At 40.8% G+C, this 21,499-nt stretch overlaps 2 protein-coding genes across 5 annotated transcripts in view; one reads left to right on the top strand and one right to left on the bottom strand.

Annotated features, from left to right (window-relative positions):
- pdyn (prodynorphin) overlaps positions 1-19,188 on the bottom strand; it is a 32,713-nt gene extending 13,525 nt beyond the window's left edge. The window contains exon 1 of the mRNA XM_079674152.1: positions 19,061-19,188. The gene's annotated coding sequence lies outside the window, so the exon portion shown is untranslated. The remainder of the gene's footprint in view (positions 1-19,060) is intronic.
- On the top strand, positions 3,491-10,194 carry LOC307036082 (uncharacterized protein). 4 transcript variants are annotated; one of them, XM_079676088.1, is made up of 6 exons: positions 3,491-3,742; positions 4,043-4,138; positions 7,171-7,383; positions 7,523-8,599; positions 9,321-9,489; positions 9,691-10,194. In XM_079676088.1, exons 3-6 carry the CDS (start codon positions 7,173-7,175, stop codon positions 9,818-9,820), a joined length of 1,587 nt encoding a protein of 528 aa, XP_079532214.1. In that variant the 5' UTR covers positions 3,491-3,742; positions 4,043-4,138; positions 7,171-7,172; the 3' UTR covers positions 9,821-10,194. The 4 variants fall into 4 exon arrangements, with proteins under 4 accessions (XP_079532214.1, XP_079532213.1, XP_079532215.1 ...); XM_079676087.1 differs by having other exon boundaries at positions 7,149-7,383; XM_079676089.1 differs by lacking the exon at positions 7,171-7,383 and having other exon boundaries at positions 3,495-3,742.
- Positions 19,189-21,499: the final 2,311 nt, after the last annotated feature.

The following is a 21,499-nucleotide window of genomic DNA, read 5'->3' as shown; positions in this document are numbered from 1 at the left end:
TACAGATCCATGCTTACTAGCTGCCAGGGACGTGTGGGGAGCGGGTGTGACATCATAGTCTCTTTCTGTTGTTCGTGTGCATACTCATTGCACACAGAGCACTTTTGCACATAATCCTTGACTTCCCCTTGCATACCGGGCCAGTAAAGTGTATCACGGGCCTGCCTGTAGCACGCCTCGCCCCCCACGTGGTTGTAGTGGATCCGTCTCAGCATTTCCGGGCGCATAGCTTTTGGAATGATGACGCGCTGACTCCTGAAGAGCACGCCATCCTGTGCACTTATCTCATCTCTGACGGCCCAGTAGTCCCTGACGGCTACAGGGGTCTCCTCTTTGTGTCCTGGCCATCCCTCCAGCACGACAGACTTAAGTTTTTGAAGACACACATCCTCCTCAGTGTGTGTCCGAATCTGTGCCAGGCGTTGGCTGCTGACATTTAAATAGTCTGCCTGCTGAATGGCCGCCGTGTCACACTGCTCCTGCTGCATGCTGCAGACCATTTCACGTTGGTACAGTGTGTCTGTTCTCTGTGGCGGGGTGGTGGCTCTGCTGAGCGTGTCACTTATGTACATCTCAGGGCCTGGCTTGTATACCACCGCAAGGCAGTAATTCTGAAGTGTGAGGAGCATGCTCTGAAGGCGCTTTGGCGCACTGAGGATGGGCTTGGTGAAGATGGACACCAGCGGGCGGTGGTCGGTCTCTGCAGTCACATCACCCCTCCCATATAGATAGTAGTGGAAGCGTTGGCAGGCGAATACGATGCTCAGGCACTCCTTTTCAATCTGTTCATAATTTTGCTCTGTTTGGGTCAATGCCCGGGAGGCGAATGCGACAGGCTGTCCCCCTTGAAGCAAGCAGCAGCCCAGACCCGCCTGACTGGAGTCGCTCTGTACGGTGACTGGCTTGCGGACGTCATAGTACCTTAGGACTGGCACCGCCGTGACCAGTGCCTTGATTTCCTTCATGGCGGCATCATGTTTGGGCAGCCAGTGCCACATCACATCCTTGTCCAGCAGTCTCCTCAGCGGCTCACATACCGCTGACAAGCGTGGCATGAATCTGGACAGATAGTTCACAAATCCGACACACCGCTGGACCCCTTTTGCGTCTGTGGGGTTTGGCATGTCCAGCACCGCCCTGACTTTGTCAGGGTCAGCCTTGAGGCCCTCCGCGGACAGTATGTGGCCGTGGAAGCGGACCTCTTTCACTCGGAACTGCAGCTTTTTCAGGCCCAGTCTCAGCTTTACTTCCCTGCATCTGTCCATCAGAGCGATGAGGTTTGTGTCATGGTCGCGATTGGCCTCATCCTCTGTGTCCCCACAGCCGACTACAAGGATGTCATCAGCTATGGGCTCAATCCCTGTCAAGCCAGCCAGCAGCTCATGCTGCTTCCTTTGATACAGCTCCGGGGCAACTGACACACCGAAAGGAAGTTTCAGCCAGCGTTTCCTACCCCACGGTGTCCAGAATGTTGTCATCAGGCTGCTTTCTTCATCCAAGCGGCACTGCAGGAATGCATCACGTGCATCCACCAGGGTGAATATACGTGCCTTTGGCAGCTTATACAACACGTCATCTAAAGTGGGCATAAGGTAGTGGGACCGTTTCAGAGCACGGTTGAGATGCTTCGGGTCAATGCATAGTCTCAATTTGTCTGGCTTTTTTACTATGACTAGATTGCTAATCCAGTCCGTGGGTTGAGTGACTGTGGTCAAGTGTCCCTCCTCTTCATATCGATCAAGCTGAGCCTTAACAGCTGCCTTGAGGGCCACTGGAACGTTCCTGGGAGCACACTGCACCGGTGTCACAGTGCTGTCCAGCTCAAAGTGAATATCACCAGGCAGAGACTCAACAGGGCTGGTGAACACGTCGTGGTAGGTGCTGCACCTTATTCAGCTCCTCAGGAATGGTGAAGCGTATCAGACCAAGTCTCTCACATGTCTCACCCGAAAGCAAGGGCCTCTGGCCAGTATGCACGATCTCAAAGTCCAGTCTGTGCGTCTTACCCCTAATGACGCATTGTGTGCTGTACACACCTAATGAGCTCATCCACTCACTGTTGTATAGTTTTAATCTGGTGAGACTCTTCAGAAGAGGCGTTCTAGACGCCAGTCTCGTCTTGTCCTTGATGCTCATCACATTGCAAGTGGCTCCAGAGTCGAGCTGGCACCTCTGAACCCCACTTTGCAGTGGCAGGTTGACAAACCACTTTTTACCTTGAGTGTTCACAGCCCCCACGCTCTCCGCTGTGTACACGTCTCTCTCATCGCTGTCCTCCAGTTCCCCTGGCAACGGGTCATCCACAGCATTCAACTGGCGTGCCTGCTGGCCTCTTTTCATGCATACTTTTGCAAAATGGTTAGCAGTGCCACACGAGCGGCACGATTTACCAAAAGCAGGGCACAGGTCCCGCCCACGCTTGTGCCGTGTGCCACAGTACTTGCATTCGCCAGCGTCTCTCATGCTCTGTGGTTGTGCAGATGTGTTGGTGGACTCGGATGGCCTGCTGGCAGACCTCCGTCCATATCGCTGTCCTTGTGTGGCATTAACGCTGTCTCCAGGTCCAGAGCTGCCCAGTGACATGGTTTTTAACTTGCTGTCCATGACCTCGGCTGCACGGCAAATTTTAATGGCCTCGTCCAATTTAAGGTCCTTTTCCCTTAGTAAACGACGTCTAGCACCCTCGTCAGTTATCCCGAGAACAAGCCTGTCCCTTATGAGTTCATCTTTTAAAGCTCCGTATTCACAAGAGGCAGCCTTTTCCCTCAGCCTGGTAGCAAACGCATCCAAGAGCTCTCCATCCTCTTGTTTAAGGTTGCCAAAAACGTACCTCTCAAAGATTACGTTCTTTGCGGGCGTGAAGTATTGCTCCAGTGCCACCAGTATATCACCCGCATCCTTTTGTTGGTCCGCGGTGAGTCCCAGGTTGTGTTTGTAAACATGGCGGCAGTCGTTCCCCATTAGCCTCCTTAGCGCAGCTGCTTGTACCGGCTTTTCTTTCTCGCTGAGCCCGGTCGCAAGCAGATAATCCTCAAATTCTGCTCGAAAGCTCACCCAGTTGCCGTGGATGTCCCCCGCCATCTTCATAGGCTCCGGAGGTGGGATGCTGGATGCCATTGTTCCAACGTGACGCTAATGCTAACAGGCTAACTGAAACTGCTAAACCTCACCAAAACAAATAAATGCACGCCGTCTCAGCGACGGACAGTAGCATGCAATCCACAGCTGGGTCCTATTTGAGCTTCTGACACCATGTTTGTAGATGTAGGTGCATTAATAAACAAGGCAAATCAGGCTGTGTCTCAACGCCGTGTATTCACATTAAGCAGGTAATCATACAACTGGGGTAGAGTCACGTGAGGCAGATATATATATAACACAGGCACAATACGTCCACAGGGTGGAGCTGCAACCTAGCCTAAACCATTCTGTAACAATAACGTCTACTGACTGGGAGTTAATTTAAATAGTCTGGTAACGTTATTGAAGTATCATGCTAAAAGCTGAACTCTTTATTTTCGTTCAATTCATACTGTTGTGAAGCGGGGGGTTCGAAGCTACATCTGAGCGGGTTCAAATTTAACGGGCAGTTATATTATTATTATATTGCTAAATATGATTACCTACCATTTTTGCAGGTTAACGGTTACGGCTCAGTGCGCGGCCAAGTCTGTCTCAAGTCTGCCTGCCACGGACCACGGAGCTGTGTGCACATGAGCGGAGGATCACATCTGTAGCACTGGTAAGCTAACCGTTTATTTTCTTCAAACTTCAATTATAACACGGTGTGTTGTCAGGACAATACTAACTTCTGTTTGTGATTGAGTGCATTTTGCAGTCAAAGTTATAACGTCTACTGACCGGGAGTTAATTTAAATAGTCTGGTAACGTTATTGAAGTATCATGCTAAAAGCTGAACTCTTTATTTTCATTTAATTCATGCTGTTATGAAGCGGGGGGTTTGAAGCTACATCTGAGCGGGTTCAAAGTTAACGGGCAGTCGTGTTAGCGTGCTAAAAATGATTACCTGCCGTATTTGCAGGTTAACGGTTACGCGGCCAAGTCGGCCTCAAGTCTGCCTGCCACGGACCACGTGGAGCTGTGTGCACATGAGCGGAGGATCACATCTGTAGCACTGGTAAGCTAACCGTTGAGGGGTTATGTTCTGCATTGCATAGGAACCCCTAAAAATGATTACTTGCCGTTTTTGCAGCAAAACGCTACAGACTTTGAAGGGTTATGTGCTGCATTCTAGATTGCATAGGAACGAACCCCAGTGTTTTTTCAAATGTGTTGGCACGAACTGCAAGCGAACATTTTGTAATTACGCATCTTTTAAAGCTCACTTTTATCGGATTCACAATGTGCCTGCAGCCACTGCTAGAGCCATTGTTACAGATTTAAATTGTGCAATTTCGTTATGTGCTCGCCAATTTCAAACAGTGAACCATTGTTACAGATTTAAATTGTGCAATTTCGTTATGTGCGCGCCAATTTCAAACAGTGAAATAACTTATATCCCACTTAAAAGATCATATAGTGGAGGGACGACCTGTGTTATGTCCAGTAACTGGTTGTACAAATACTTTCACTGTGAAATCGTCATTTACTGCTCATATGTCCAGAAAACACAGAGCATGTTCTGTTGATAGCATAAGTGACATGTACAGGGAAGCCATTTCTCCGTGTTCTGCACATGAAGATGCTTCCCAGAGCCCAAATGATGCAACAACAAATGAAAGCACTGATTTGACACAGCATTTCAATGAGACCTATCTTAGGAATGTATGCTTATTCTACTTAAAATTGCAAGGGCAGCTCCTTCTTCCAGCTTCAACAATACAGACCATTGTCGAAGAGATGCAAAATGTGCATGAGTTGGGACAGGATTACATTTTAAGTAAACTACGTTCACTTTTAAAAGATGACATGTCTCTAACTGATGATGCTATTGCTAAAATCTGTGATTGTGTGAAGGATTCCGATCTGTTCTCAGTCTGTCACCAGGGACCACTGAGAACAACATATTCAAGAGCTCAGACATTCAAAAAGATGTTCAAATACATAGAGCCTAAAAAAGTAACATTAGGAAATGATGAAAATATGACACAAAGGTTTGCTTACTACATACCTCTGAAACAAACAGTAAGTGGCTTATTAGAATCAGAATTTTGGAAGAATTCAATGTCACAGCAGTCATGTGAAACAGACTCAGATGTTTTTGGTGACATAAGTGATGGACACAACTTTAAGTCCAACCAGTTCTTCATTGAAAATCAAGGATGCCTGAAGCTAATTCTGTACCAGGATGCTTTTGAAATTGTCAACCCCCTTGGCTCTGCTAGGAAAAAACACAAAGTTGTTGCAGTCTATCTTTCTGTGGCAAATCTACCTGCTCATGTGCGCTCTAATACTGATCACATGTCCCTGGTTTTATTGTGTGGAGAGAATGACCTAAAACAATTTGGATTTGCTAAGGTGTTCTCAGAGATGTTAGTGGATTTAAAAGATTTGGAGGAAAATGGAATAGTTACAACAGTTGGAGACATGGTCAAAGGGGCTCTGTACTGCATTGCGGGTGATAACTTGGGTTCACACGGTATTGGTGGGTTCACTGAAAACTTTAGTCGTTCAAAGTACTTTTGCAGGTACTGTGAAATCACACAAAGTGAGTTTAAGAGATGATCCAAATGTATGTGGGCCAAAGCGCACACCCGAAGGTTACGATTCTGCTGTTGCTGATCTACAAGTTGAAGACAGTCCACACATCAAAGGCATAAAGGCAAACTCTGTCTTCAATGCTCTGACATCTTTTCATGTTTGCAAGCCAGGTCTCCCACCTTGTTTAGGCCATGACATATTTGAGGGTGTCTTATCCTACGATGTTGCACTGTACTTAAAGTATTTTATTAAGAAAAAGAAATGGTTTACATATTCACTTTTGAACCGGCGCATAAAACAGTTCAAGTACAAAGGATCTGATGCTCTCACTAAGCCCTGTGCTGTCAACTCTGACGTATTCAAGCTCTCAGGTCAAGCCATTCAGAACTGGAATTTGTTAAGATTGCTGCCTGTATTAATTGGAGACAAAGTGCAAAATCCAGAAGATGATGTGTGGCAGTTGACTCTCCAGCTTAAAGATATTGTTGATCTGATTTGTGCACAAAAGATTTCGTTGTCACAGGTAGCCTATCTTGACATTACAATCCAAGAATATTTGGAAACAAGGAAGTGTTTCTTTCCTGAGAGTCCACTAAAACCAAAGCACCATTTCATGAGACACTATCCGGCACTCATCTTGAAATTTGGCCCCTTGATTAGAGTATGGACAATGCGTTTTGAAAGTAAACACAGCTACTTCAAGAGATGTGCCAGGCATTTGAAAAACTTTAAAAACATCTGCCTAACTTTATCCGAAAGACATCAGATGTTTCAAGCATATCTTTCAGCTGGGCCAGGATGCAGTCAACTTCTGCAAGTCAAAGACAGTTGTAATTTTTACTCCAGTCTTTACAGTGATTCAATCAAACATGCAGTGAGAGAGTTTGGCTTTTCAGAAAACAATACTAGTGTTTCCACAGACATACAGTATAAAGGTACATCATATAAAAAAGGGCTTTTCCTTGTGTCCAAAAATGACGAGTCCATGGAGTTCGGAGAACTGCTCATTATTTTAATTCAAAATGATTCAGCTGTGTATTTTGTGATGGATATACATACAACTGACTATCATTCTGAATACCACCTGTACTCTGTGACAAAACAGAATGCAAGGTTGCAATGTGTTAACATTAACGACTTGGTAGATTTTTATCCGTTACCATCATACATTGTTAACGGGCACCAAGTCATCCCGCTGAAACACAGTGTGTTGTCAAAATAAACACGATATTGGCTACTGTGGTGTTGAAACCATTCTTACAATGCACATGTATGCTTAGGGAAAATGATAAAATACTATTTGAAAAATATTAAAGTGACAGCAGTTTTTGTTCTGCAATGTACAGAAATAAAAAGTATACATCCTCAATCACACCCTATACTCAAATTAGAGGTTCCTCTTATCTGTATATAATGTATGTACAGTATTACTTGACTAAATGTCTAATTATCTTTGTCTTTCATTTGTAATTTTGAAAACCGAAAAGTGTCGTTCTTCCATGATTCCAGAGATGACAGACATGGAGCAAACATTTATATGCAGTGCCATCACTGAGGTCTTGCCTGACCTTCCAGAGATGAAAAAAGATATTCTGGAAGAGACTTTACAATCCCTTGGGGTGGAGACCTATGAGGATTTCCAGTTTGTTAAGGAAGCAGATTTGCTGTCAGCTTTGAGGCCAATTCAAGCCAGAAAAGTCCTTGCTGCTTGGAAGCTGAGATGTATGTATACTTGTGACTATTTTAGTACAGGATGCAACCAGTGCCCAAAGTGGCCTGCATAAAAGATACATCAGAAATATAGAAACATTAAAACTGTGTTCCTCATAACTCTTTTTGTTAATATGTGTGTGTTTTGCAGGCCAGACTCCTGAATCCAGCAGCTCATCTGTTGGTGGCTCGCCAGGACCTTCTGCATCCTTGATGTCCTCTTCACCCAGAAGTTCATCCTCAACCTCTTCCGACAGCTGCAAAAGGCCTGATATAGACTGGATGGATAGCTTTGTGATACCGTGGGATAAGTTCCCAGAGGAACTGATGCAGACACTGGACAGAGGAAAACGACCTAGTCCACAAATGAGAAGAGAGATGGTACAGATTCTGGTGTGTGAAATGAAGCGAAAAAGTACTTGCTTAAGTAAAAGACACACTATTGAAGTTGCAAAAAAGATAGTGGCAAAGTATCCTACGTCTCTTCAAGACATAATAGAGGGAGACGTGATCGGGCCAGGGTATCACTCTCTGGTCAAGCAATTGCAAAATAGGATAGAGAATGTGAAGCGATCCACGACCCCAAAAATAAGAAAAAGAAAGAATGGCACCGACGAGTCAGACACAGATGAAGTCCCTCCAGAACAGAGAGCAGCAATCCAGGACACTTATGGGTGCATTAAATGGGATTTAAAATTCCTGCCCCTTGGAGAGACCGAAGAGAGCCAGCAGGAGAAAAAGGAAAAACTGAGGGTGATGTCTAAGCAAACTGATGTAAATCCAGAGGAGGTCAAACTTCTAATGAAGTCAACGTTCTACACGCAGCGTAAACAAGTCAACCAAGGGACAAATATAAAATCCCTCCTGCAAGAGTGGCCGTTTTGGTTCGACGACCTTGGCATGGCAGTCCACTTCAAGGAACTCACAGGAAGTGAGCTTCAAGAAACTTTCACACGGAATTTGGATCTGAAGGGGAAACGACTCCTGAACTACATGAATACGGTTGCTGTGCACAAGAGCAAAAGGTTGCTACAGGCTTTAACCAAGTTCAAAGTGATGAGAGGAGAGCTAAGTGGTTGTTCTGAAGACGTCAAAGACATGGTGCTGCTTCTACTGTCCTACTTTGATGAGAAGGAAGACACGATGTTCTGTTATGTGGAGGACACATGCCTGGCAGGGGAAGTACAGATGGACCAAGTTCAGTTGACTCCCACCATTGTTGTGTGTGGTAAGTAAAAACGTTCACTACTTTTTTTCTGTTCTTTCTGCCACTTCTTTCTCTCTTTTCTGTCTAATTTGAGACGTTTATGTTGCACAATGTTTTTTGTTACTGTAAGCTCGTAAAGGGCTAGTTTGGATGCTTATGGATACTTATCCATAGTCAGTGTATTACTTGCATGTCTTTGGAGGAACAGGCAGGAGTACGGGTACGTATGTAAAGCTGTGGATGGGTGCAGCAGCGAAAAGTATTTTAGCCACCTAAAAATTCAGTTTACATGTACGCTATATTTAGAATATTGTCACAAATGTACCCTGCTGCTTCAGTCCCTATCAGAAACAGACTGTATAGCTGTCTGACAGCAAGGTAGAGCTTTGAAAATATTCTTTAATATAGCATACACTAAGAGTAATATTGTTTTAGTTTTTTTGGTGGCTTAACTATGTCCACAGCAGTGCATTGCTTAGCTGTCTGCTGGTTCTCCTCTCTGTTTCTCCAAACTGTAGCTCCTACAACCCCCCTTCAAACAATATGAACTATCCCCTAAACTATCCCCTTTATCTCCCCTTAACCTGCAAATACACATACATACATTTTTGTATTGATGGTGAGAGCAATTTAACAGACCTTAAAATGTAATAACATATGTGCTAAAATTGTTTTGTGAAATGTTTCAGGAAGACAAGTCTTGTTTTAATTTAGTTTGAATTGTGTTTTTCTTCTTTTTTAGGACGATCATGCTATTCTTCAAAGCGATACATGCTGAGTGTGGATCGAAACATAGTACAGGACAACATCCCCTCCTTGGTTTCTGCCCTGTCCATGATGTTTGGGAGCTATTATTGCTTCAACATCGCCTACCCGTCAGAGCTGGCATCCACCCTGGAGTTTGTCCAGAGGTATGTGTTTTTTGGGATGGGTTTTATCCAACAATTTATTTTATTAAACTGCAACAAATCTAAAGCAGCTGCTTCAGTGAATTGGGGGTTAAGATAATTGTCATTTTGGCTTCAACATAATAAGATTGATGTGAATTTTTTTGTTGTTAGGCAAGCTATTTCATTATTAATTCTGTTGTTTGTTTGTTTTTCTATTTTAAGGTGTTTTTTCTCCATCAACCCAGAGAAGGGCACCAAAGTGGAGAAGACACGCGCATCCCGTCTTCAGGTGAACCCGAGAGTCCTCACCTTGATACAGGAACTTTCGGACCATGAGTGGCGTGATGTCTGAATATGGACAGTAAGATCGATGGCATGTGGCGATGTGCCCAAGTTACAGTTTGTTTGATTGTTTAAATCGTAGTTAAAATTTGAAGTGCCTTTTTTCTAATTAAATTGTTCTTTTAACTAATTTTAAAAAATGCAATATGTAACTCTCAAAATGTCAAACTATTATTTTAAGGTCATTGTAGCCACTCTTGGGGTTTGCTGTTACAAAGTGAAGTTGCTTAAACAATCTTCGGTTGGTTTATGTGGATGTAAAAGCTCAGGACATCACTGTTGAGTGTAAAAATGTTGACGTGTTACACTCCACTGGGTGGTTTTGTTTTGTTTTTTGTTTTATAAACATTATTTCCCATAAATCATTTGTAAGTAACCTCTCAACTTTGTTCAGCTTGAAGTTGTTTATTGTGCAGCCTTAGTTTGTATGTTTTACCAATATGTATGTTGAGAAATGACAGATGTTTTTGATAACTGCTATTATATATATATATGTATATATATATATATATATATTATATATATATATATATATATATATATATATATATATATATATATATATATATATATATAATAAATTCTTGGAAAGGCAAGTTCTTGTTGGAATTTTTTCAATTTTTAATACAGTGGCTCTTGAGGTTTATCTAGCTTTGCATTTTTAATTTTAAATGCTTAATCTGTGTACCCTGGATTACATTCTTCACATTTCTGGTAATAGTCAAACATATATATACGAAGGCAGTGTAGTTTAAATGAAATCTTTCAATCTGACTAATGTATAGGAAAAACATTTTTTTTCCACTGAGCAATAATCCTTACAGGCGCTTTTATACTATGTATTTGAGATTGTTATTCATAAAACAGTTTTTGCTGCATTTTAATTGTAATAAATACATTTTACAGAAAATTTAAATTGCAGTAGTTAGAGGTTGCTTTCACCGTAAAACTCGTCATTACTACGGCAAAATACACTAAATTATACACAACTTTTGATTACAATTTGCGGGAAAATTCAGTTAAATTACAGCATTACACTGATGCTTTTACAGTTAAACAGTGTTATTTGTTTGGTATTTTTCTGTTAAATTGAATGGGATTCAATGTACAATAGACAACAGCTGCATGTAAATCTTACTGAAATAATCAGTTTAATAGCAACGTGATCATGCTAATTCAGCAGAAAAGGGCTGTTGAAATTACAGATTTAAAATGTAAATTACAACTGTTTTAAACTGTAAAATATACACGTTGTTCTGTAAAGTTGTTTACAGTTTACCATATTTTTTACATCATTATTCTGGCAACAAAGCTGCCAGGTTTTTACCGTAAAAACAACGTTTTTTTTTTTACAGTGTACGAACAGGTACAAACCAACATGTACAAGTATTCACAGTGTACACATAGGATGGCTTACTTTTTTACCCAGGGACACAGAGTGTGTAATGTTTAATGCAGGTACACTCTGAGAGTTTAGCAGAATTGCTGCTGTCCTGATATCAATGTGGAGCTTATTTCACAATTTTCGGTAGATCAGTAGGGTCTTGAAGTGGATTTGTGAAGGGAGCGGAGGAGCTGTGTAGTGTGGGAGAACTAAGAGAGGTTGAAAACTGGTCAGTCTGCTGCATGCTGGGGGATCCGCAGAGGTTGTATGGCAACACACTCTCACTCCATAATCGTCCAGGAGCGAAGTTTGGTCAGGGTCCTGTGGCGTGCAGTTGTTACGCTCCTAGGCTCCTTCCGCTTCATAAAGGGACGCAAATAGCTTTCAACTGATTGCAATGTATTCCCATCTGCGGCGGGATTTGACGCTCATGGAAGCACGGCATTCGTTTGTATCAGCTGCCCTTAAAGGCAATGTGAGCGTCCATTCCCATTGGATAACGGAGAATTGTACACCCGGAAGTAAGTATTCCCATTACTGTCGATTGATTTTACAGTGATATCTGCACTACTCATCGACTAAAAAACACCAGATTATCCTTGTTAATTACACAACATTGATTGGTTTAAATTGTGAGCAGTGCTTTTGTATTTTTCCCCTTCGATTCGGAGAAACAAATATTTTTTCGGAGTAAAGGATGGCAGAAGACACTACACTACCCAGAATCCCCAGCTATCGTTTAGGACTACACCTTGTGCTCTGTTTGACAAACCCCGTTTTTTTTTTTCACCATTCATTCCAATGGCTGTCATTTATGTCACGTGATCTTCAAATTTCTCCCTGCAGAAAAAAAAACATGGCTTCGTTTTATTCTCGGTGGAAAATGCCTATTTTAAAGTTAGTTTGGCCATTAAAATGCGTTTCGATGTCATTTGATGCGAGAAATATGAGTTGTTATTTCAGATTATGTGTGCAGTGGATGTACATGATCTTTAGTTTGCTAGTTATTACGAAGATTACTTCAGGAAATTGCGTCCATAGAACGTTTTCATTGTTACCAAGGTGGTTGCTAGGGACGCTGCTATCGATATTATTTCTGTTATGTTGTGTAACTGTTTAATGGTGTTATCTTTATTGCTACCCCCTTCCCCGTCAATCTATAGTGTTGGTCCACAGCGCAAACGTATTAGTTTAACAAAATCCGCATCTAAAGATACGTTATTTTCCCCTGTGCAATTCCAGTCTCACATCTCACATCACATCGTCATTAACAAATAGAAAGAAAATATAAAAAAAAATAATTATAATACTTTATTCTGAGTGTGCTTGCTTTTCTCTTTGAAAGTCATCACATAACGGCATTGTAATACACGGTTCGGCTGCATTAAATATTACATATCTGCCGTAGTTCTCTATTTATAGAGCCCTGATGAGAAGACTTCTAGACAAACATGACGAACTGCCACCAACACTGAAAACGTGACGTGGATCATAAATATATCAGCAATTAAACAACATCTTACATTTCTTTTCACACAATACGTCTCTTTGCAGGATCAACACTAATTCGGCTGACTTTTAAATTTGATCCAATAGAGAACCGCAGTGACGCGTCGTAAAACCTGGAAGTAAGTTAGCATTTTGAGCACTTCCGGTTCCTTCCTCAAAAAGCAATGCATTTTTTCCATAGGGTTTTGGAAAATAGCTCGAAATAAGGTCTGTGGTTGACACAAATTTAAGAGGTAATTGACGTTTTGTTCTACGACATTAAATACATCAGCAGTGACCCCACTGGGGATTTTTGAAGAGTTTACGTGTCTGAAAAACGATGGTTGTTACCGAATGGCTGAATAGGACTACAGAAATTGTCGAGGCCGTTGTACGTCATTACGCCGAACACGTAAACATTCCCGCTAAGTTTGTTTTCCCCTGTTTTCTGCTTGAAAGCAAGTACCTGCCTATCTTTAGTATCTGTATATCTATATCTGACCATTAGAATCTGTATTTTTGAAATTGTCGTTTTTAACACCGTAGTTTTACAAATTATAGAATAATTAATTACCAGTGTTTTCCAATTTTACTTGGCAGTTCGTTTCGTTGGCTAACGTTAGCTAAAGCTAGCGCTACTAGTTAGCTACGCAATGGTTTGTTGCTTTGCTCCGGGTTGCAGCCACAGGTCTTCGCATGAAACGTGCTTGTTCTATCGTTTCCCGGCCAATGTTTTCCAAAGGAGAGTCTGGATTCGTGCCATGAGGTAAGCTGACGTTACATTTTTGTCCATGTTGGCGTGAAATGTAAATAATGGGTAGTGACTGTATCGCCGTTATAGAGATGGCGCTGCTGAAAAGACCGCAACATAAGTAAAGATAATGAATACATCCTATTAAAACCTGTGTGGCTTATATGATAAGTCTTATTAGTACAAGCAGCATAACGTTTCACCATGTAACTAAAGATTGTAGTCAGGGAAATCAGTTTGACATATTGAACTAATAACAAATCACCTCTGGCTGGCAGAGAACTCTCTGCTCCATAGCTTCTCTTGGACGTAAAATCACATGTACATTTTACATTTATATTCAATTTAATATTCCATCCCTCACATACTTTTGTATATATAATAACTTATATTTTGTTTTTCTTGTTATGCTGCTGCAACACAAACATTTCCCAAATTGGGATCAATACAGTAATATCTTATCTTAATTAATTAAGAAATATAACTATTATAATTAGTTTAGCAGCTGACACCTATTTTCAATATGGATTAATCTACCATTTATTTCTTTAGTTCAATTTTCATCTATAAAAATGTCAAAATAGAGAATGTTCACGAGACTTATCAAAGTGCAAAGTTATATCTTTAGATGTTTTGTTTTAGCCTATGTACTGTATGTCTTAATGCTCTTACAGTATATGTGACGGTGTGACTTCCATGAAACTATATTTTATATCTTCCCAACAGACGAGCTGACAGGAAACCTAACACTCTAACAACCACAACATTGCAAAGGCGAGTAAATGTAAATTAAAAACAATTCACAATTTTTGTATTTCTTCTTCCTTGCAGTGAGGTGAAGCTGTGCCAGTAAGGATGTTCCTCACGCAGGCTGAATGTTTCTCCTTCCTTACTGACAAAGAAGCCCTTGATTTGCAATGCTTCACTAATTGTCATTTCCCTGGCTCTGTAGGGACACTTTACCTCCAGCAAAGCGGTAGACCCTACCGGACCATCCGGAGATGCTCCCAACAATCCTGATAGGGAGAGCCACAAATCTGACTCTTGGACCTTCATCTGAGTTGCAGTGGTGAATGCCCTGACGCCCTCACATTCATTCATAGTCCCCCACTGTACAGACAAAACACCATCAAGGGCCTGTTGTTGCCTTAGCACCCTGGCAATAAAGGAAGCAGTCACACGCTTTGACCTCAGGACAGCTCCAAAGTTTCTGGCAGTCAACCTTCCTTTCCTGAACAAATGCCAGTTTGGGTTGGTTCGCTGACCAGTGGTAGCCACCTGAATTGCCCTCTGTTGCTCTTCAGACAATGCCATGCTTGCCACAATTGCCTCAGGTCCCTGATGCCCAACAGATTTGATAATTTCAGGAACAGTAAGTGTTTCCAAGCTGTAGTGTTCCTCTTCTGGCTCGGGGGAGAGAAGCCAAGAATTTCCTGAGAACCTGCCCCCCAGTCACGATCTTCGGAGGTGGGCTCTCTTGTCAGCGGGTTAAATTAGTTATTGGTTTCAACAGTCACATTAAAACAGTTACTAAATCAGCTTACTATCACCTAAAGAACATATCTAGGATTAAAAGACTAATGTCACAGCAGGATTTGGAAAAACGTGTCCATGTTTTTATCTTCAGTAGACTGGACTACTGCAATGGTGTCTTCACAGGTCTCACTAAAAAATCTATTAGAAAGCTGCAGCTGATTCAGAACACCGCTGCTCGAGTCCTTACCAACACTAAGAAATTGTATCACATCGCTCCAGTTCTGAAGTCTTTACACTGGCTTCCTGTGTGTCAAAGAATAGATTTCAAAATACTGCTGCTGTTTATGAAGCACTGAATGGTTTAGGACCAAAATGCATTTCTGACCTCCTGCTAAATGATGAACCATCCAGATCTCTCAGGTCTTCAGGGACTGGTCAGCTTTCTGTCCCCAGAGTCAGAACTAAACATGGTAAAGCAGCGTACAGTTATTATGCTCCAAATATCTGGAGCAAACTCCCAGAAACCTGCAGGTCCGCTGCAACTCTTACTACTTTTAAATCCAGGCTGAAGACTTTTCTTTTTGTCGCTACTTTTAATTGAACTATTCATATCTTAGACTGCACTGTAACTTTTATCCATGTATTTTTTCTTTTAATGTTTCTTTTATTAGCTTTTCTTTTTAATGACTGATTTTAAATGCCATTTTCTTAATGTCTTTCATTTTTGTAAAGCACTTTGAATTGCCTTGTGTTGAAAAGTGCTATATAAATAAACTTGCCTTGCCTAATAAAGATTTCATGTGACACATACAATTGATTTGTTGATGGGAATTAATGTGAATAAATTAACTCGGTCTTAAAAGGTTAACGGTACTCTTGCTATCACTACTCACCGACACTATAAACCTTGTCCCTCATGCTAGCCCTGACAACACCGGTAAGCACACCTTCATCTAGGCTGCACTGTAACGTGTCCTGACTGTAGTGGTTCTCTCCTCTATCTACACTGTTCTTGTCATCTTTGTAAAACAATATCAGACTGGTAATTGACACAGCCATGACTTCTAGTTAAATTCAGTGTGGCTAAAATGAAAAGCTTTGTTAAAATATGCAAGCACGCGAAAGTCAAATTCAGCTTTATTGTCAAAAATTCTACATGTGTTATACATCCAGAAATATCGAAATATCGTTTCCCACAGTGTGACATGTATACATAAAACAAAAAGGGCCTAGATAAACGTGGTATACATTAAACAAAACGGGCCTAGATAACCGGGGTATACAGTTTAAAATGTTAATATATTTAAAGTGTTCAAAGTGCAGTTTCAGTGCAAGTCAGTTGAAACGATCTTAAGTTGGCGTGACGTTGAAGTCGTGCGACCCTGCTGCTGTACTGGCTTGTAGTTCGTTTATAGCATAACGTTAGCATTTCGCTTTTGGCGACTAGATTTATGATTCACAAATTATAAAAGTAGGGTTGACATGTGGAGATTATCCGGCTGAACAAAACGTGATCCCTCTCTTAAATATGTGTCAACCACAGACCTTATTTCGAGCTATTTTCGAAAATCCTATGGAGAAATTGCATTGCGTTTTAGACGAAGGAACCGGAAGAAGTTTACTTCCGGGTTTAAGGACGCGTCACTGCGGCTCTCTATTGGTAGATAGGCTGTATTTACACCATAAAGGTGCACAGCTGATAGAAAGGGACACCTGGTGGTTAAAGCATGTTATCGAATTTCATTATTTTTATTATTAGATATTAATAGGATCATTATAAAGTATATTTATTACTCGTTATTCTCAACTAATAGTTAATTAAAGACTGTATATAATGACTATTTTGCACATCCCTTTCAAGATTTCAAGATTTTCTACGGTTTATTGACATATCATATACACAAACGGTGTAGTTATGCAATGAATGAAAAACTTGGGTCGCAGGTTCCTCAATAGTGCATTACAAGACATCTATCAATATTTGTGCATAACTCCAGCAATGTTAACTTTGTTTAAGCACTTATTTTAACTGATATTATACCTATGTATTATACTCTTATAGGATGTATATAGATATTTAATCTCCGGCCTTGTCAGGTATTGAACAATCAATACACAGAACACAGAATTATTAAATATAAAACACAGAATTTGTGTGATTATACTAAATGATTTACAAATAAACACCACTGCATACTTACAACTGTTACACATGCTGATGTAACGCAAATGTTTCCAACTTGGGATCACTAAAGTATATCTTATCTTAAGATGATCGATGGCTACTGCCATAATTGCAAAATGTGCCTCTGAACCTTAACAAGTGCATGTTTTAGGCTTATCAATTCATGTAATGTAATGTAATGTAATGTTATCAATTAACAACAGGAGGGGTCACAAACATAAGACCAGCTATTAAATAAAGCTCTTCTGACCTTAGCTGGCATGTGGGTATATATATTAATGCTGCCCATTATGGGCACAAGCAATTTTCACCCATTTATTCATTATATGTTTTAAATTTGAGTGTTTCCTATCCCCTAAACCTCCAGGGATGTACACAGTATACTGGCAACTTCTTATTATGGGAAATACGAAAACGTCTTTTAAAACTACAACTCCCAGTAGAGACGTGCCATAGATGGAGAACATATTGCGAAACACAATATCGATAGCAGCTTCCCTAGCAACAAGTAACAAGTAGTTAATAATAATAATAATAAAATACATTAACAAAAAGGCATTTTAAACAGTCATTAAAAAGCAACACAATCTACCTGCATTGCACTACTCTAAACGTGTAATAACGTGCTTTAACCAGTAGGTGGTTTGGGTTAAAAAGCTGTCAAGTTTACAGTGTTAACAAAATAAAATATACTGCTGTTTCTGGTTTAGTTTACGACGGATATATTTAGTTATTGTTTTGATATTTGTAACACAAAAGCGATGGAAAAAACCCACAGCAACACAGAAAAGATGGTCTTAACATGACCCAGCGGTCTAGTAGTTAATAAAAAACAATAATATCAAAACTAAATATTACTACTAACTTTATTGTGAAATTCAAACTGAATGGTAAAAGAATAGTTTCCGGTCTATTCTGAGCCCGATCTCTGTCGATACATTAAAATAAAGAACTACGACAGATGTGTAATATATTTAATGCAGTCGAACCATTTATTACAATGCATTCATGTGATGACTTTCAAAGAGTAAAGCAAGCACTACTGAATAAAGTATGATTTGATCTTTTACGAAACGTTTTTTTTTTTCATGTGGAATGCAGTTGGAGCTCAACCAATCACAGAGCTTGAGAACTAATCACGGGGTTTGTCAAACAGAGCACATGGTGTAGTCCTAAACGATAGCTGGGGATTCTGGGTAGTGTAGTGTCTTCTGCCATCCTTTACTCCGAAAAAATATTTGTTTCTCCGAATCGAAGGGGAAAAATACAAAAGCATTGCAAACAATTTAAACCAATCAATGTTGTGTAATTAACAAGGATAATCTGGTGTTTTTTAGTCGATGAGTAGTGCAGATATCACCAGAGGCGCGGGAAGGTATTTTGAGTGGGGGTGCTGAGGTGCTGGACTCCAGTGAACACTATTACGGGCACGGAGCACGCACAAAAAAACTCCCCACACGCAAACACACAGTAAACCTGCGACTGTTACAATGAAGGCTCGATAATCAGCTCACGGCATATAGGCAGGGGTAAAGTGCTATTTTTTTACGAGTGGGGAGCGGACCTCACCTCCTCTAGGGGGGTCCGGGGGGATGCTCCCCCGGGAAGATTTTTTTTAAATATTGAAGTTAAAAGCATCAATCTGGTGCACTTTGAGAGCAACATTAAGAGATCTATGGAAACATCTCTCAACACCCAGATGAAACACAACTGTAAGCAGATGTTCTTTTTCTTTATGGATATTTTACAAATCACTCCCCTTTCAAACTGTATTATTGTTTTACTGCCATATAGTATTTCATAACTGTTTTTCCTTTATTCTCTTATTTTTTTTTACAACTATAATGATCATATGAAGGTGTGCCGCGGAAATAATCTTTTGAATAATTTTTGACCAAACCGTTTGAGATCCACTGAGATAACTTAGACTAAAGTTACTAAACACTCAGAGAGTCCTTTAGCTCACCTGAGCCTCTCAGTCTGAGAGGAGAGCTCTCCTCCAGCTTGTTGTGGAACAAATAGCTCCGTATGTCCGTTAGTGCAGCTAGCTAACCAGATGCTAACAACACGGTCCCTGCTGCTGGCACCGGTCCCTCTCTCTCTCCCCCTCTCTCACACACACTAAATGCACTATTTCCGCACAAACACACAGAGCCGCGAGCTTGAATGACACAAGCACACTTTTATTTCCATGCAACTCTCTGATTGGTCTGGTGTCTTGCCTCTGTTGCATTCACTGAACACGGAAAATTACAGTCCTGCCGTCCTTTCTAGTGTCTTGATGAGGTTCACGTAAAGCACGGTTAATGTATTATATTATTGAGGTAGAATTGTCCGGGGCTACAGAAAAAACATTCGGGGCAGGCCAAAATATTATTTTACCAACAATGTGGAATTTATTGGCTACATATTACACAGATTATGCACAGCGGTTATTATTTGACGGTTATTGCTGCTCCAGCAATAACCGTCAAATAATAATTCAGACAGGGGAGCTCCGCACCCCCTGCCTGCCGCTAGGGGGTGCTGCAGCGCCCTCAGCACCCCCCTTCCCGCGCCCATGGATATCACTGTAAAACATACTTGCCAACCTTTAGTCCTCATTTCAAAATGCAAAATTGGGGGGGGGGGGGGGGGGGGGGGGGGGGGGGGTGTGCTAGTGGATTGCCGGAGCTGTTAGATTAACATTAACATGCTTATTGTAGTTGTAAGTGCACTGCCTTGCGGCCTGTAGCACCGTCCTTGATGGAGCATATGTGTGGGCTGGACCTGTATTTTACAGGAAAGGAGTGAGCAGAGAGTAGAGTAGTTGGCAGATGGTAGGAAGGGGGGAGACAGTCTCCCCCACCTTTACAGACACTGTGTTTTCGAGAGAACAAATACAAGTGTAAGGTAAATGTTTTTAAATTACATCCCCCCTCTGTCTAGTGATAAGATGGCAGGAAGGGGGAGGAGGGGGCAGGGCCAGGCTCACACAGTCAGCCCACTGTCTGATGAAGAAGGAAAGTGGTAACATACATCAATACTATTTTTAATTATTATGTTTATGGTGGGCTTTTCTTTAGGGGCTAAAATAAGATTTGATGTAGCCCCGGTCCACAGCAGGGGTTAGGGGAGACCGTCACACACACACACACACGCACACGCACACGCACACGCAGACACACACACACACACACACACACACACACACACACACACACACACACACACACACACACACACACACACACACACACACACACACACACACACACACACACACACACTTGGGGGCGGGCCCACCTGTCAATTTTTATGCATACTAATGTGATTGAAACAGCATTTATTTTTATTTAATTTTTTTTAATTTTTATTATTCACCATAAGGCGCAACAGTGGGGGATTTTCACACCTGTGAATACACATCACCCCCCTCCTATCGACGGATCTCACACCTACTTGGGATATCACACCTACTTGAGATCTCACACCTCGATCAAAGGGGAGGCGGGACTTAGCTCATTTGCATAATGGGGGGAGGTGTGAACTGTCACTTTTTATGCATACTAATGAGACGAAAGCGGGATGAATATTACTACTAATGCTTATATAAAGAGGTACAGTACAGTGCTGCACCATCAGTGTCTGATTTATTAAAACAACAACCTTGTGACTGAGAAACACTTAAATGCTACATTTCAAATGTTTACAATCCATCACTAAATTCATGGCAAACCAATTTTAACATCATGCAAGAACACTGAGACGACATTAGTTGCATTGAACTGATCTTTTAATAAGTTGTATGTAGTGAGAAACATGGGCTTGTGCTTCACTGAGGATCTTTGTCATTCCGACATATTTCCGAAAACAGTATATATATATATATATATATATATATATATATATATATACTGTTTTCTAGTGTGGAAATCTATCTAAAAAGTTTTTTTATTAAATTAAAATGTGATTCTGTACAATATGTGCAAATTGTTCCAGAACTGTACAGTCTCCTCACATCACACAACCTATTATTATTATTATTATTATTATTATTATTATTATTATTATTATTATTATTATTATTATTATTATTTTTATTATAACCCTAATATTAACGACTGACCAAAGGGCGATCTTTTTGACAAAAAATATAAGGCCTATAGAATAAAGTTGTGATTCAATGAGAATAAAGTGATAATATTTCAGAAAATACTCTACTTATCATATAGTCTGCTTATTATTAATTAATTTGCTGATTTTTTTCTCAATTTGATTGTTTGGTCTATGAATAAATAGCAGAAAATCTCCACAGTATTTTCAATTTTTTTTTACAATTACAAAAAAGGCCATACAAATCATCCCTATGACACTTTATGATTATACTGTCTGTACATGATTAATTCACGTTTATATACTTTGA

The sequence above is a fragment of the Notothenia rossii genome, assembly GCF_949606895.1.
Source record: "Notothenia rossii genome assembly, chromosome: 4".
Classification (NCBI taxonomy): Eukaryota; Metazoa; Chordata; class Actinopteri; order Perciformes; family Nototheniidae; genus Notothenia; species Notothenia rossii.
This window is presented reverse-complemented; position numbering and strand designations above follow the sequence as displayed.